Consider the following 15,910-nt stretch of genomic DNA (forward strand, 5'->3'; position numbering starts at 1 on the left):
GCTCGTGAGCTCTAGAGCTCAGGCTCAGTAGTTGTGGTGCACAGGCTTAGTTGATCCGCAGCATGTGGGATCTTCCCGGACCAGGGCTCAGACCCGTGTCCCCTGCATTGGCAGGGGGATTCTTAACCACTGCACCACCAGGGAAGCCCAAGCTATTTCCTTTTCATGGCACTTTCTATGGTGGGAGTCTACATTTTTAGCTCAAGTTGTAAGGCCTTGTAACCACTGAACATGCTGTTATAAAAATCAAATGACTTTTTATAACCAGGGTTAAGCACACAAATATCATGCATGTGTCCCTTTTTATAAGCACATGGCTAACCATTCTAAACAGTCCTCAGTCAAGCCTCCCTCATTTGTTAGTAATTTTAAAGGGTTTATAGTACCTAGCAGCTGATTTTAAATAGCTGCGTTATCTGCAGTAACTCCTACCAGCCCAATGCTGTATTTTTTATGTTAAAAGTATCTGTCTCAGGCACTGCCTACTATAAAAGCAGGTTACTTTTTAAAAATATCTTGGATAATTAAGACAGAAAGGCATTCTGTAATTTCAGCATGCCACGCTTAACGTATCTGAGAAACCAAGCAAATTAAAATGAGTAGGACTCCAGGTTTCAGGATGAATATTCCAGGATGTGTGGTTCGGCAGCATCTTTGTAATCTTTCAATTAAATGGAGTCATTAAAAATAAAAAGTCTGAGACAATTACGTTAACCATGGATTCCAAAGAGATACACAATTCAGCTCCTGCATTAACCTAAAAACGAAAGTTTTCTTTAAAACGGTATCTTACGAATTACCTTTTCACTTTAATGCACACTGATTCGTTGTTCTTGTTGCTAATGCATTTAAAGAAACCGTGGACGTGAACATGGGTTTCCACAGAACAACTGCTAAACCCTTCTAAGCTCTAAAAGCTTTTTAAAAAGTACAACTGTTAGTGGCACCCCAATTCAGGAGATTGCAAACTTACCGGTGTACAAACACACATTTGTGTTCAGAGGAAGCCTATATTTTTTAGGACACTTCCCTTTGCAACACACACAGAGGGAAACAGCCGCCAGAACAGAACGAGACCAAGCTCCACTGTATTTAACTCTTGGGAGAGTCTAGCATCACTGGTAACAATGGATGAAACCACGAACCAAAATTCCAAGCCAGAATGCAGTATACAGAGCGCAGTATAAAGTATACTACAGTGCTCCACCACGAAAAGATATACTGTGTGGTAACTTAGTATTTAGAGAAGTCCAGAAAGTAGAAGGTACGTCAGTCTCCATTCTGTAGCATCTGCTGTTACCAGTCAGTAGGTCAAAATTTCTGTGAAATTTAGCATCATGCTAAATCAGACTACCTATGGTAGTCCGATGATATCTGATTCTTTTTTGGTTAAGAAAGAATTTCTTTTTTCTGAAAATCCCATCTAAGGGAACCCTCTATCCGCCCATGAAGCTTGAGATCTTTCTGCTAAAGTTCTCTTCCTAGTATCTTTAAATGAGTGCTTGACTTTTATAGCATGTTTGTTAGAACAATACTTTTAAAAAATCCATTACCACCCAATTAAGGAAAAAAATTAAGTTAGGACAAGAAAGTCAAAAGTAAACAGTAACAAATACGAGTCTATATCAATTTCAATAAGCCAGCAAACACTGAAGGAAATAATTTTAAACATTATTCTTAAAAAGTGAACATTTAGAACTATTCTTCATGTTAAAATTTAGCATCATGGGAAGCGTGACAAAATTCTGAAGTTTTTACCTGAGGGGGGAAGAACCCACACAGCTGAAAAAGAGTTAATTCACTATGGCTTAAAGATGACCTTGTTCACATCTGTTTTAAAATCTTGTCACTCTCTTTTCTTTAGAAATGTCTTTGGCATTATTTTTCTATTATTTAGAACAATCTATTTCTCTGTCCAAAAGATGGAAAAAATTGCTAAAAACTTTGGCTGATGGGCAACAATGGAAAATAAACTTTTTAAACTTCACTACCATTCTTTGTCCATAACACAAAAGATCAAGAAACTGACAGGGAAATGAAAAAGCATATGCTACTCAAACTGATCTCTCATACCAGCTGACTAAACATATATCCTTTCTCTTTCTGATATTAACTATAGGTTTTCTAGTAAATTTCTAGCAACCACTGCATCTAAGCAGTTTTGACAAAAAGAAGGCTTATTGCTAAACATCTTAAAAACATTTACCAAGGTAATAAAAGAAATGTCATTCCCTCCTACTGAATGTTTGGGCATAAAAGAGGTATTTTTATAACGTAGTTCATGATTTACCATATCTATAGTGTCCAAAAAAAGCAAAATGAAAAAGAAGCATTTTTCCAGTGGTTTGACAACTATTTGAATAAACTGTTCCTCTTTTGTTACCTCTAGTGACCAACTGCTCACTCTTAAAAGCAACGGAGGGGCTTCCCTGGTGGCGCAGTGGTTGAGAGTCTGCCTGCCGATGCAGGGGACGTGGGTTCGTGCCCCGGTCCGGGAGGATCCCACATGCCGCGGAGCGGCTGCGCCCATGAGCCATGGCCGCTGAGCCTGCACATCCGGAGCCACACAAAAAAACGGTAAAAGCAAAGGAGGGGAGAGTGACTGGGATAGAGACTGGAGAGGAAGGACAAGCACTCTTTTCTAAATATATGTTCTATGTATCTTTTACCATGCAAATATAGTTAAAGGATTTTTCCTGTCCATTCATCTATAGCCAACGTGGAGGCTGCCCTCTGAACGCTTCACACCATTAAGCTTTTCCTTAACCTTCAACTTTCACACGTGAAACATTCATTCACCGAATTATTTACTGAGTGCCTGTTACGCGCCAGGCACTGTGCTAGGCCAGGTTATCCTGTTCAGATAGACAACTGGCAAGTACCTATGTTTCTGTGGATGTGGCACTCTAAAGATCAGAAAAACGCTACTGAGGAATGTGATAAGCCCAAGGAGCGCTTGCCAGACTGATTTTTTCCCCTAAGTCAAAGGGTGCCCAGTTCTTAGGATACTAGAAGATGTTCAGTTTTTTCCTAAGGGTCTTTAATGCCAAGACAAATAAAAATAGAAGATCCTGTGTAAGTGTTGAGAAAGTACTGGCTGGCCATGAGGACCGAGAGCTCGGGGAATGGACCACTGATCAGCTTTATCGGCCAGCCTAAAAAGTAAGAGTGCAAACTTTCTTCTACAATGTTAAGCTCTGACATTCCCTAAATGATTGATAAATAATTCATGTTTTCAAATGGAAAAGATGTTCTGATAGCTGACATTCTCAAAAATTCATGCAGACCTTCCTTGAAAGTAGCATAGAATGATTCATTCACTTCCTCCCTTTGCAAGTCCAGCCTATATGGCATATAAATATTTATACATCAACATGTATAGGCAGATATTTGATTTCACATTCTATTTTAGATATACCAATAGTAACACACATACTCGCAGAAGAAACAAATAACTTCACTTCTATACAGGCCAGTGTTAATCTAGACTCACATATGATGGAAGCAGCTTCATGCTCGGGCTGGTCTAAGCTGTGATTTGAGGCTACCGTTCTAAGCAGTAATTTTTCAAGATAAAATTTAGCAGTTTTGAAATTCTAAAACTAAACACAATTTTGTTAGACATAAAAAAAAATTAACACTATAATTAATGACTGCTTCAAAATCTAAACTGCTATTGAAGACGACAGTTTGAAACCACAGAAGAATCATAAAGATGATTAATTATACAAACTGATACTTGTTTCAGAAGGTTTATATTCAAAGACCATTTATCACCAAAATGGGAATATATTAATTTCATTGAATATTGCAGATTACTCTGGTTTTTATAAAATTAGATATTAGTGTTTTCACTTAATCAACTACTCCATAATATATAAAAGTCATTAAGTATTATCAATTCAGAAAAAAAGTGGCTTGAAAATATATTTAAATCCATTTTTATACACTAATGCTACCTGAATAAGCACACTATGTATATAATAATTAGTTTAATCATGGGCTTTTATTATGTAATTATCAAAATAAAAGCCACTGTGACTACATTCACTATAAGATAATTATAACATTAATTGGAATAACACTTTTCTTTTTACACTACTTTTCCTAGAAGAAATCAAGTTAATACTAAAATTATAATCGTCTATTTTAATCAGATTATTTTTTCAAATATAATTTATTATGACATGGAAATGAATATATGGTTTCAAAGTAGCTTATTTTATATAATTATATTTATTAGCACCCCAAATCTGCCCATGCAAATATATGCCTTTGTGCTTTTGACTTAACTGCACAGGTTTGTGGCTATGATAATAAAAATTCAGGTTAAAAACTGAAAAGTCCAGTTGAAAAATCCCAAATGTTTTGCTTCTATGTCATCCAATATCTAGATATTACTGGCAGAACCAAGTATCTGGATTTTCAGTTTTTATCTGGATTGTGGCATCACAGAATAGTTTATGCCAAAGTCTTTGCAATGGAGGGAAAAACCAAAAGAAGTGTTTAGTATCAGCAAAAGATAAAAATATTGTTTATCTACTGAAGAATACGCTACTGCTTAAAAGACCTTCAAGAGTCTAGCAACTTATGGCCACACTCATTTAATGAGAAACACAAGTGTTTTGGGTGATTATAACTGGACTCTGGTAAGCTGAGCCTAGCTCTGCCCTTCTCTTCTGGAGGCTCCCAGAGCTCAGCTATGCTATCAGGCTCGTCATCAGCAGGGGATAATGGCTTTCATAGAGCACAATAATTAAATCGACTGATTTCCAGTGCAGTTCTTTTTCATTAAGGAACTCTTATTTGAATCAACCCCCAAATTTCAGTTTAACTTATTTTGTGTTCTGCATTCCCCCCTTCCCCACGGAGGGGGATTATTTAGAGCACAAATTCCTGTGGAAAACTGATGTAGGCACTGTCCTACTGGAAAACATGAAATCGTTCCACAAAACAAACAATTATTGCCTCAGTGTAATCGACTTAAAAACCATACGTGTATTGTTATTTATTTTGTGTCTTGCTCAAACCCTTTTTGACTCCCAGTACTTCCAGTTTATCAGGTGCTCCTACGTAGAACTGCTATTTAAGCTGCAAGGAAAATGGCTCATGGAATCTCTTTGCTTTTATTCTTATTCTAGCTGGCTATGAGAATGGTTTGAGGCACATTTTAATAGTCCTCTTACATTATTATACCTTGACCATCATTCTAAAGTATATTGCATAGGTCATTTTTCCTATTGGGAATCCAAGTAAACGTTTCATTCTAATTTTTAATTTCAGCTTTAAAATATATTCAAATGAACATTTAGCAACTAAGATCTGATGCAGTCAAAAATAAATTAAATAAATAAATCTTTTAAAAAAATGAACATTTAAATTCATGCTTACGGTTTTAGCAGTTGCATTTGATCTCTCGTATTCTCCTGCCTTTTTCCTTTCTAAAAAATTTTCAAGGCCTTTTTAACACATTGACATATGTCAAATTTATTGTACTTATTAAAATTTGTAATAAAATGACTGCCATTCTTTTGGCCCCAAAGAGTCATATCAAACAAGCTACATGAAATGTTGCCAAAGCTCAGGGTTAAACTTTAAAGATTAATACACATTTCCTTAGGTAATTAGTGAATGGGATTACCAAGCAAATAAAGCTGGGCCGATAAGATTTATTCATCTCCCAAATTAGTTTTTAAGTTGCCATTTTATTTTTCAGATTCTACTTTAGGCTGAAATGATTTGGGAATTTTATCCCAATTTTGAAACTTATCCCAATTTGAAACTTACGAGTATTCATCACAACTGAAAACAGTCTTCTCTAGAAGAGGTTAATGGAAAAAGAAATAATAGGAGGTGGAAGATAAACTGCTTCTTTCACAACTGGTGCTGCAAACAGCATTCTAACTAATTCAGATAAGCAGCAAACATAGTTGTTAGGGGATATTTATGACAGCTGCATCTGTGTGACAGCAATGAAGCATTAAAAATGGCAACGGGCTTTCTATAAAACACATCTGCAAGAAAGACAGGTAGCTAGGCTGACTGTCAATCATCAGGACACGTGAATAATTCTATACTCACTGGCCCATGTGCTGGTAAAATCAGCTCCGTATGTATATATATAGAAAAGCTCGCTATTCGGTAAGGAGCCACAGCAGTGAGTAATTTTTATTTTTAATTCTTAAGAGTATGTGTGTTCACACATCATTTTTAAAAATCCAACAATGATGAACAGGTCTCTGTGAGTGTATTCTGAAGAAGAATACACTCAACCTTTTCAGGTTATATTTGTAGTTAATTTCTGACTTGTTATCTTACCCATCTTTCAATTAATTTAATGGGATCATACAGCTCCAAAACAAACAGATTGCATCCCACAGTTTGGGGAGCAAAATCCTGGAAACTTCTTCAAGAGCTAGGCTCATTTTCAAGTTTAGATCTTAGAAAATTTAAATGGTGCATGCAACCACTGTCTATTTAAGTAACTTTTAAGATGCATGAATAGAATTAAAATTATAGCCAAATAATAAAAGGGGTCTTCTCTGTCTTTCACTGAATTCACAGAACTTCCATTTACGCTAATGGGAGTTAAGCACCTGCTCTACAAAGAAAATAGACCCCTATCTGTGAAAATAAACGTGTACAGTATATTTTCCAGATACAATGCTCAAATAAAACAACCAAAAATGTATGCTATATAAACAAAGCGTCATGTGGCCTACCTGAAAACACCTGTTTTGTATTTTACCTCTTCAGTCGTAGACCTTGAGATATTACTCATGCCTTCGCTATTTAAATGTACCAGAAATTAAAAAAAAAAAAGGATGGACAGACTCAATCTGGTGATTTCAGTGAGCTCATACACAATCCTCTGTTTACCCCTTCAGAAGTTCATAATAAATTGCATCAGTAAATCTGGATTCGAGCCACTGCTCTCTACCATCATCTTAAAAGTCATGGAGGACAAGTGTACATAAGAGAGGAGGGCATGATCATGGGCGCACTGTGCCGGGACTCCCTGCAGCAGCTGCAGCCTCGGCTGGGACAGGAGATGAGGCAGACGATTGTTAACGACTGTGACACCAGAGTCCCTTTCTGCAGCGCCCTTCTGGCTGAGTGTGAGGTCTCACAGGAAGGCACGTCTACCTGGACTTGAATGGAGCTCTCTCCATTGGCAGTCACAGGAGTCACAGAACCTCTATCAGGAGGTTCTTGACACCGAGGTGGACAGAAAGGCTGCCCCTCTCGACTCCACCTAGAGTAGGCATCATAGAGATCTTTCCCAAAACTCTCTTATACTTTCAGTTAAAATTATGATGTGATCAAAAGAGGGCTGTGGGGAGGTAAATTAGAATATCCACCAAATATCCAAATATGATATTTAGAATATAATGTCATTGCTATTCTCATCCAACACTTTTGAATAGTCTTAAGGAATAGGTAATAATAATATCATATGGCATGCACTGCATTTAACCATATCTCTATAAAGATTTCTCCTTCTTCCTAATTGTCTAGGTCAAGGCCAAAATTTTTAATTTCTGATCTGCATTGTGAGTGGTATTGAAAGCAATACTCTTGTGGACAGGAGGGAATACAGAATTTGAGGGGCCCAGTGCAGACTGGAAACATGGAGCACCTTGTTGAAAAATGTCTTAACAATTGGAAGACAATGACAACAGAGCATTAAACCAAGCTCAGGGCTCCTCTGCATGGGGCCCTGCAAGACGGCACAGGTGGGACAACCATGAAGCCAGCCTCACTCTGAAACAGGACCTTACGAAAGATAGCCTGCTGCCCCCTCCTCCCTTCTCCTCAGCCTAACAGAGGTCTCAGTCAAGTAAACCATGGGAGAATGAATGTGAGATGTCCTCCGGTAGACAGACACCAGTTCTATGTACTGAGGTCCCAAGGAAAATGGAACAACGAAGTGTCCTCTAAAAACTACCGTTTACTTCCTTATACAGGTTGTATTGTAAGGCTTATCTAAAAGTGTTCCACCTTGTTCCTAGAGGGTTCCACAAAGCAAGGTTTTCTATCCAAAGGCCAGCGTGACCCTGGTGATGGGCTCTGTTTTAATGGGGCCTGGAGGACTAATTTTGGATATAGATAATGGTAGCACTGTCTCCTGGCAGTCTGATCCTCAGTGACGTATTTTTTTCCTTTTAAAATCACTTCCTGCTTAAACCCCTTCCCTCTCGTCAGTCGTGCGCCGGCGTTGGATTTGACCTCAAATTCTAAATGGGCCAGGTTGCCGTGAAGGCGCTCCACCTGGCTTTCTGCAGCGTAGGTGATTAGGAAGGCTGGGGAAGCCCTGTTTAGGGGGTGCCCTTCTCTTCTAAGGACAGCTGTGCTCTGTCAGGTCTAGGTTTAGTGAACGAGACAATAGTAATTACAGTAATGGCAGCATTTGCCTATGAGCTACCATCTCTCCGAAGTGGGCTTCAGCTAAACTCAGCTGGAGGAGTTGTCTTTCCTTTTAGGACGTGGAACCTCTACAGAGTTGGTCTTCAGGGACTTAGAACAGGCTATAGAGGCAAGCAAAGAGAAACAGAAAAGGACCCCTTTATTTCTCCCCCAAAATACATATAAATATTTTTGTAAGGTATTTACAAATTTAAGAGAAAAACTATACTTACAATAAAATTATCTTGTAAAGTCTGAGTTTTTCTGAGCTATAGGTTACTTTTTAGGATCAAACAATACAGAAAGAACTGTTCAAACGTATAAGCTTATCCTGATTTTCGGTCGTTCAGAAAAGGGCTCGAAGATTATAATATTACCTACTCTCAATAAAAGAGTATATCTCCCCCCCCCCGTTTTTTATTTTTTTCCTGGTAGTGAATTTGTAGGGATAAACAACCCTACAAATTTTGGGGCCTATTATATGTCACAGAGATTTTTTTCTATAGCCTGTCTAGAGTCCAGACAATAGGTGAGACTGGCCTAGAGTTGCAGACATTTCCATAGTCTGTAATGTCCCTTAGAAAAGTAAGGGCAATAATACAAAAATGAAAACCAGCCTGATCTGCTCGTACGATAGGAGAAATATGAGTATGACAACACTTTACAACTTAGAAATGATGACAACAACCTAGGAAGAAGTTTTAGCAGCCATATCTCAGCCAAAGCAACTTCTACAAAATCATACATACTCCCCCAATATGAGTCATATTCAAGTAATGTTGTCCAATGGCTATAAAATCACTTTATTGCAGAAAATTCTGTATATATGTTATGTTGTATTTTCTTATTGCCTAGAGGTGGTGTGTGTGAATGTATATTACATATATATGAATATATGACCACAAATTATTTGTGGTCAGCATACAGATTTTTCACAATGCCTTACTTTAAATAAACCAGATTGTTAGACTATTCTGCTTTTCAGCCCTCTTGGATAAAACAATTAATGTTGCATATAATCTTAAGAGAATTAAGGGACGTTATGTATATGCAAGGGAAGTGGAGAAAAGGGTTTTTAAATTTCATCTATTTTCTACCATTTCGTCTCTGAGCATGTCTCCACGTACCTATTTTCTCTCCTACAATTGTACTTGTTCTAAACAAAGGAAAGGAGGAGAGAAACCTTTTGTTTCTTTATATTCTCCTTCTTTGCTACCTTTTAAATTATTAAATAAATGAACCAATGTAGAATAAGTGTTTTTGTGGCTTGGTTTTATGATGATGAAGACCATGAAAAAGATGCACTGATTTTAAATATTCATTGAAGAAAATATTGCTTTAAAAATATTGGCAATATTTTTAACGCAGAGGGTATTCTCGTTCTCAAAGACTCCAAACTACGTCAGTAGTCACTGAACCATGTGCATCTTCACCACTGGGGATGAATATTAACAGAGTCTTTGTCACTGTTAGAATGACTCAGCTTATGACATCAGGAGTAGTTGAGGGGCAGCGGGGGTACGGCGGGGGGTGGGGGGAGTCTAATGAAATGGATGGCATGCAGTGAAAACAAGAGATTCTTCTAGCTGTTCTCCTTAGAGTTGTACATCCCCAAACAGAAGACTCCCATCTCTGAAGTCATTTAGTTTGTCTCTGGCCGAATTAAAACACATACATACACACACACACAAACACCATCCAGCTTGTTTCAACACAACCAACTCTACCATAAAGCATCATCAAAAGTTCCATTGTAGAGCAAACCATCTAGGATTGCCAAAATTATAGAAAGCTCATTGATGAAACCATAAAGAACCCTTCTCAGTGTGATCAGCTATGCCCATCCACCAGGCACTCAAAGAGCACTCTCTAGGTCTAGGACATTATATACACAAATGCAGTATATTTTCCCCCGGAATGCAAATGTTAGATTCATATTACACGAAAACAGTTTACATGACACTCTTGTTTTGCTTGAAAGTTCAATGTTTCCTTTGTCTTTAAGAAAAGAACTCTTTAACCAAAATGAAGGTTTTTGTCAATACTTTCTCATAGAGTAAAAACAAACAGATATGCTTCTGTAAAACTGACTGATAATGTAACATTAAGTATAGTATGAATATTCAAGGAGATTTATATGAAAAAAAAGATGTAGTTTTCTTTTGATATGTACCATGATATTCAGAATGACTTTACATGTCATATAACAGGATAAACCAGAGAAGTACACACTGCATATAATAACTTTGAATATCATGAAAACAATATGAAGTTCTGATTCACCTCAGCTTTTTTAATTGGCTACTTTTTTTTTTTTTTTTTTTAAGATTTATTTATTTGTGTTAAGAATGGTTTTACTAACTGACACATTAAACTGTCTAAGCCTAGCACTCTTTCCGGACACGCAATCTCAGCGGCCATGGCTCACTGGCCCAGCCACTCTGTGGCATGTGGGATCTTCCCGGACCGGGGCACGAACCCGTGTCCCCTGCATTGGCAGGCGGACTCTCAACCACTGCGCCACCAGGGAAGCCCTAATTGGCTACTTTTAATTAAAGAGTAATAGTATATACCTTTTAACTGAACACACCAACTAAAGCTTGACTTTTCAAGGTAAACAACACATTCCAAGTTCAATGTTCGCATGATGAATTTGGCAAACTTTTCATTTTCATGAAACTGGGGGGAAGTGCCATGCTTCATCACAGGATAGCTGGGAATTCTACAGCACTCTGAAAGAAGCCCGATCGCTAACTAACGCACGGTCCCGTGCGTGGAGATGGAAGACCAAATTAGGCCCTGAGGAAGTCTCACTAAACTCCCACTGAAGTCAATGGAAATTTGCAAACGCACTCGAGAGGGCTCTCAGGGCCCACAAGGTGCTGTCAATAATTTCACTAGGTCTTCAAACCAGATATACAAGCAAAAACAAAACCAAAAAAACTGAACAACAAAAACAAAATCAAAACACCCAAACCAAATAACATGTACCTCTCCGACGTCATAGATCCAAATACGGCCTTCTGAGTCCCCAACGGCAACTTCTTTGCCACCTTGAGCCCAACGAACACGGTTTAGGGCGGATGTCCCCTCAATGGCCACACTTGCTGTTGGAACCTGCCAAAGGGGTTACGACAAAGAATCTCTGAATGTGCACTTAAATATACGAATTCACGACGATACGTTTAACTGGATGAGTCACCACTGCCTGCATGTGCATTAAGTACTATATATCCCTCGTGCAGGGGTGAAAAGGATTCATTGTTCTTAAATCATATGCTCCACTGAATTAAAGGGTAGAGAGAAGAGACACTTTCACAAAAAAAGGAAAAGAGGGAGAGTCTTTTTCCACAGTCAATGGGCAGTGAGTGACATAAATATTTCTTCCGATCATGCAGGGTGCACAAACAACATACAGACACAGCAGCTAAATGTGATACTTCTTGATCAGGTCACGATTTAGGGATCAATGGAGGGGGAGATTTCAGGATTTACCAGGATTAAGGATACTCTAAAAGGGGGAATGGGGTATATGGTGGAAAAAAGTCATATTAAGGGTCTTCAGGGGAAAAAAATGTATCGATCCCTCAAAACCTCATCAGAGAGGGGATGCTCAGAAGAAGAAAAAGCAAGCAGGTGAGAAACTTCAAAACTGCAAGTTCTCCTTTCTTTTTTCTTTTCTCACCCCCGCCCCCTTTTTTCTTCCTCCTAGCAATACCAAGGTGTAGGAAGTTCTCCATAGCTCTGAAAATGTCCTCAGGGTGATATCCTGATAGAATGTAGCACTTACCCATAGAAAAGGCCTTACATCTCCTTTAATAAACACCTGAAATCTAACAATGTTGATAATTACAATATTAATCATTATAAAGTGAACCAGAGGTGCTGAAATGGAACCTGTAGTATTTGTTACAAGAACCTTAATATTTGGAAAAAGAATTTTAGTGGGTCTGCCCCTCTTTTCATCATCAGTTGTGTAAACACTCATCTGGAAGGTTGGAAGTTTATAACTGATAGATCAGATCTCCAAGCCTTCTACAAGAAAGTTGAATAGGAAATGACAATAGCCCATTAAAAATGAAAAAAGGTAAATGTTAAAATAAAAAAGGAAAAAAACATATAGTGAAAAGAGGGCCACCAACATCATCTTATGCCACTGTTTTAAGACCTGTGTCTAATAAACATGTCCTATTAGGATGGAAACACCACATATACTGTGCCTTAGCTCCCCTGGCATTCTGCTATTCAGGGAATTGAAACCATCTGTTTATATGATATTATTGACCCAATACCTATCTTTAAAATAGCAATAAAAACTCCATCATATGTAAGAAGCTATGTTTAAACTTAATCTTGAAATCAATAAAAGTTATTTTACCTGCTTAAATCACTGTATGTCAGTTGACAGCAAAAATGTCAAAAGTCCCCAGCACATTTTTTTTTTAAATACACAATTTCTACAGTAAAGGGACCTGCTGTGCAGTGCTGGAGACTGAATTTTTAACCAAACTTTTTAAAGGCCGAAACAATGTGAATTTAGTTTGGGCCATAATTCTGTCAATGCACTTTATTATTAGTGTGCTACTCAGCAAAGAAATCTGCGATTCAGCCATAGAGTTTCAGAGTTAACTTTTAACTCCATAATTTAGAGAGATCATACAGGATCCTACTTTCTCTAACGCTAGTTAATAACAGATTTTATCTGTGAACAATCTCAAAATTTGAATAAAAAGTATTTAATCTTAATATAAATATAATACTCAAAAGAAAGTGATTTTTTGGATACATTTTAAATTATGCCTAAAACATTTTAAAGAATTTTATTTGGAATTAAGTAAAGTAGCAAACTGGAACAATTAATATTTTAACCATTTAAAAATATCTTCTTTTCACAGATATTGTAAGTGGTTAAAAAAAAAGGCTATCACAGCCTATAACATGTGCTAAAAGAATTATCAAATGCATGAAGAAAATGACAAAAATATATTTTATTAGTCTGACCAGTAATGAGCTTTCAGAAGTTGATGAATCTACAATGAAAATAATTCATATATTGTCTCTGGCTTTCTTACTCTTGTATCTCAGTCTCGTATATATTTTCATATTTTTTTTAAGGACTCAATCATTTTAATTGCAAAGACAGGATGTATATACATAATTTACTACATTGTGTAGAGGTGACACTGAAGTAGGTGAATATGAACTATCCTTGCATAGGAGCAGTCGGAATAACTTGGTTTAAAAGCACAGTATTTTGAACAAGGACAAAGAAACACTGAGACTTCAGGTGTTTTTTTGTTTTTTTTTTTAAACAAATCTAATTCCTAATCGGACAGATATTTGAAAAATCATATTCAACTTGATAGAAGGCAAAAATGAGTGTTTTAAAAAGTGTTCAGTTCATTACTGAATTTGAATCAGACTCAACGTTATCTACTATTATTGTGAAAGCAGAACTACGATCACCGCAAAACTAAACGATCTGCATGCCAAGTAACCATTTTTTAAAATGGTTAACAATGAAACACTTATGTGGTTGTCTCTTGATACCTAGAGCGAGGGAAGGGAAAACACGTTTGGCAATGCTGAGATATTAATTTTGTTTTACCTAAAAAGCCGATTAAAACACAAAACTAAACGAGAAGAGTTACAGAGGAATTACTATGGAGTTGGTAGAACACTCCATTACATCATAGTTGAGTATCACCTGAACTCACTTCTACTAAATCTGATTTCTGACTGGGTCTCCTAAATCAATCTGGAAAATGTGTTTTTGGTTGTTTAGAGTGAATTGAGTTTATTCTAGCAGATAGAAACAATACGATTTTAATCAACGGTGATGAAAGACTTTGGGAAACCATCACATCGTAGATTAATAACACCTTTCTATAAAAGCAGTAATGTTATAAACATTTCAACATCTGAAATGATGGGCACTGCACGTATTCATGCCCTTTATTTCCAAAGATGCTTCATTACATAACTCTTGTCCTTGTCATACACTTCTGGTAGCCAAAAGGAAAAAAACAGACGTAAATGGCAAGTTTTTTTAAAAGACAACTATTTGGCAGTGGTTTTAGGTGTATATAATCTTGCAAGATACAATGACTCAATAATAACACCTGAAGGATATTTCCCTGCCCCCTCCCAGAAAAAATAACTAGGGGAGCCTGTTCCTCCTCATATCCTCCAGCTGTAGGCTTCCTAATTAAAAAGGCTGAGCTGTTTCCTGCTCAGAACACTTCAAAAGACCTGTCTCTCGTTCTCCACTTGACATGTAGTTTTCAGCACTTGTTCTTCTTACCTGTCCACTCTTATTGATGGAGAGCTGCCCTGAATCACAGACCAGGAGAGACGACGAGACCATTTTGTTGTATTAAACTGAAGGACATTTAATATTCACGTTTAAAAAACCCAACCAAAAACTCTGCTACCTGAATTAGCACCTCAATAATTTTGAGAAAGTGTAAAAAAGGAAAAATATACGTGGCATAATTTTTAAAACATTAATATATATAGCAAAAAATTGTTAAAGACTATTTCCTATTGTTAATTGCTTTTTGAAAACATTTTTCACTTGTGAAGGACTCTAAATGTGACATGTTAAAATCTCATTACAAAAAATAGTTTAACATACATGTTCAGAGTTTGAAACTTATAAAAGTCTGTGAGTTCGGTATCTTAGTCAAGGATTATTCACCTTGTAAATTTCAAATGGAGACTAGATCTAAACATAAACGGTCAAGAGAATCATCTTTTATGGATTTAAAACAGAAATTGTGCAAGTAGCGAACACTGGCAAATAGCCCTTTTAAAAAGCCCAATCTCAAGTCAAAAGTCCACAAAAGCTTACTTTTCCAAGTGTTTGCCAATAGAGTTATTTCAACACCCTGAAATATGCCCGAGTGTCCTTTCCCGCAGTAAAAGGCGTGAACACGTATGGTTTTGCTCTTTGCAGAGAAGGGTCGTCAATTGTCCAAGATTCCGCCACGGTTTAGGGATGAAATGAGATTAAATGATTTGGGGCCAACGCATCTGCCAATACCCTGCACAGCAGCGGAGAATGGGGGGTCGGCAGCCCAGCTGCAGTTGGAGGGTCTGTCCAAAAAAGGCCATTTCAGAGAGAGGGGGAGACGGAGAGAGGCCGACGGCTCCCCCCTCCCAGACCGCCCGGCCCGGCGCCTGCGCCGCCGCTCACCTCGGTGTCATTGTTGAGGTTCCAGAGGTCCAAGCGCCCCATCCCGTCCACGCAGGCAAAGAGCGCGGGATGCACGGGGGACCACATGACATCGTACACATAGTCTGCATTGTCTTCAAAGGAGTAGAGCGGCTTGTTGTGCTGTAAAGCAGAGAGACCGTGAAGACTTTGTGGCGCTGCGGCTGCCTCGGGCTGTCTAGCGAGCCTAATTAAAAACTTTGCACATTCACAAAGTGTCATAAAACTTCCCGAGATGAAAGTCCTCGAGAAGGTGGACCGCAGCTTTAATGTTACTGAAACTGTCCA

General features: G+C 37.7%; 1 protein-coding gene across 4 annotated transcripts in view; it reads right to left on the minus strand.

The window, feature by feature from the left end:
- The window catches only part of DYNC1I1 (dynein cytoplasmic 1 intermediate chain 1), a 333,033-nt gene that overhangs the window by 9,730 nt on the left and 307,393 nt on the right, over positions 1–15,910 (minus strand). For all 4 annotated transcript variants that reach the window (XM_024767040.1, XM_024767038.1, XM_024767039.1 and 1 more), the window contains 2 exons: positions 15,605–15,745; positions 11,398–11,523 (listed from right to left, as the gene is read on the minus strand). In XM_024767040.1, the coding sequence (XP_024622808.1) occupies positions 11,398–11,523; positions 15,605–15,745 (267 nt within the window). The remainder of the gene's footprint in view (positions 1–11,397; positions 11,524–15,604; positions 15,746–15,910) is intronic.

The sequence above is a fragment of the Neophocaena asiaeorientalis genome, unplaced genomic scaffold (assembly GCF_003031525.2).
Source record: "Neophocaena asiaeorientalis asiaeorientalis breed wild unplaced genomic scaffold, Neophocaena_asiaeorientalis_V1.1 scaffold70, whole genome shotgun sequence".
Lineage (NCBI taxonomy): Eukaryota > Metazoa > Chordata > Mammalia > Artiodactyla > Phocoenidae > Neophocaena > Neophocaena asiaeorientalis.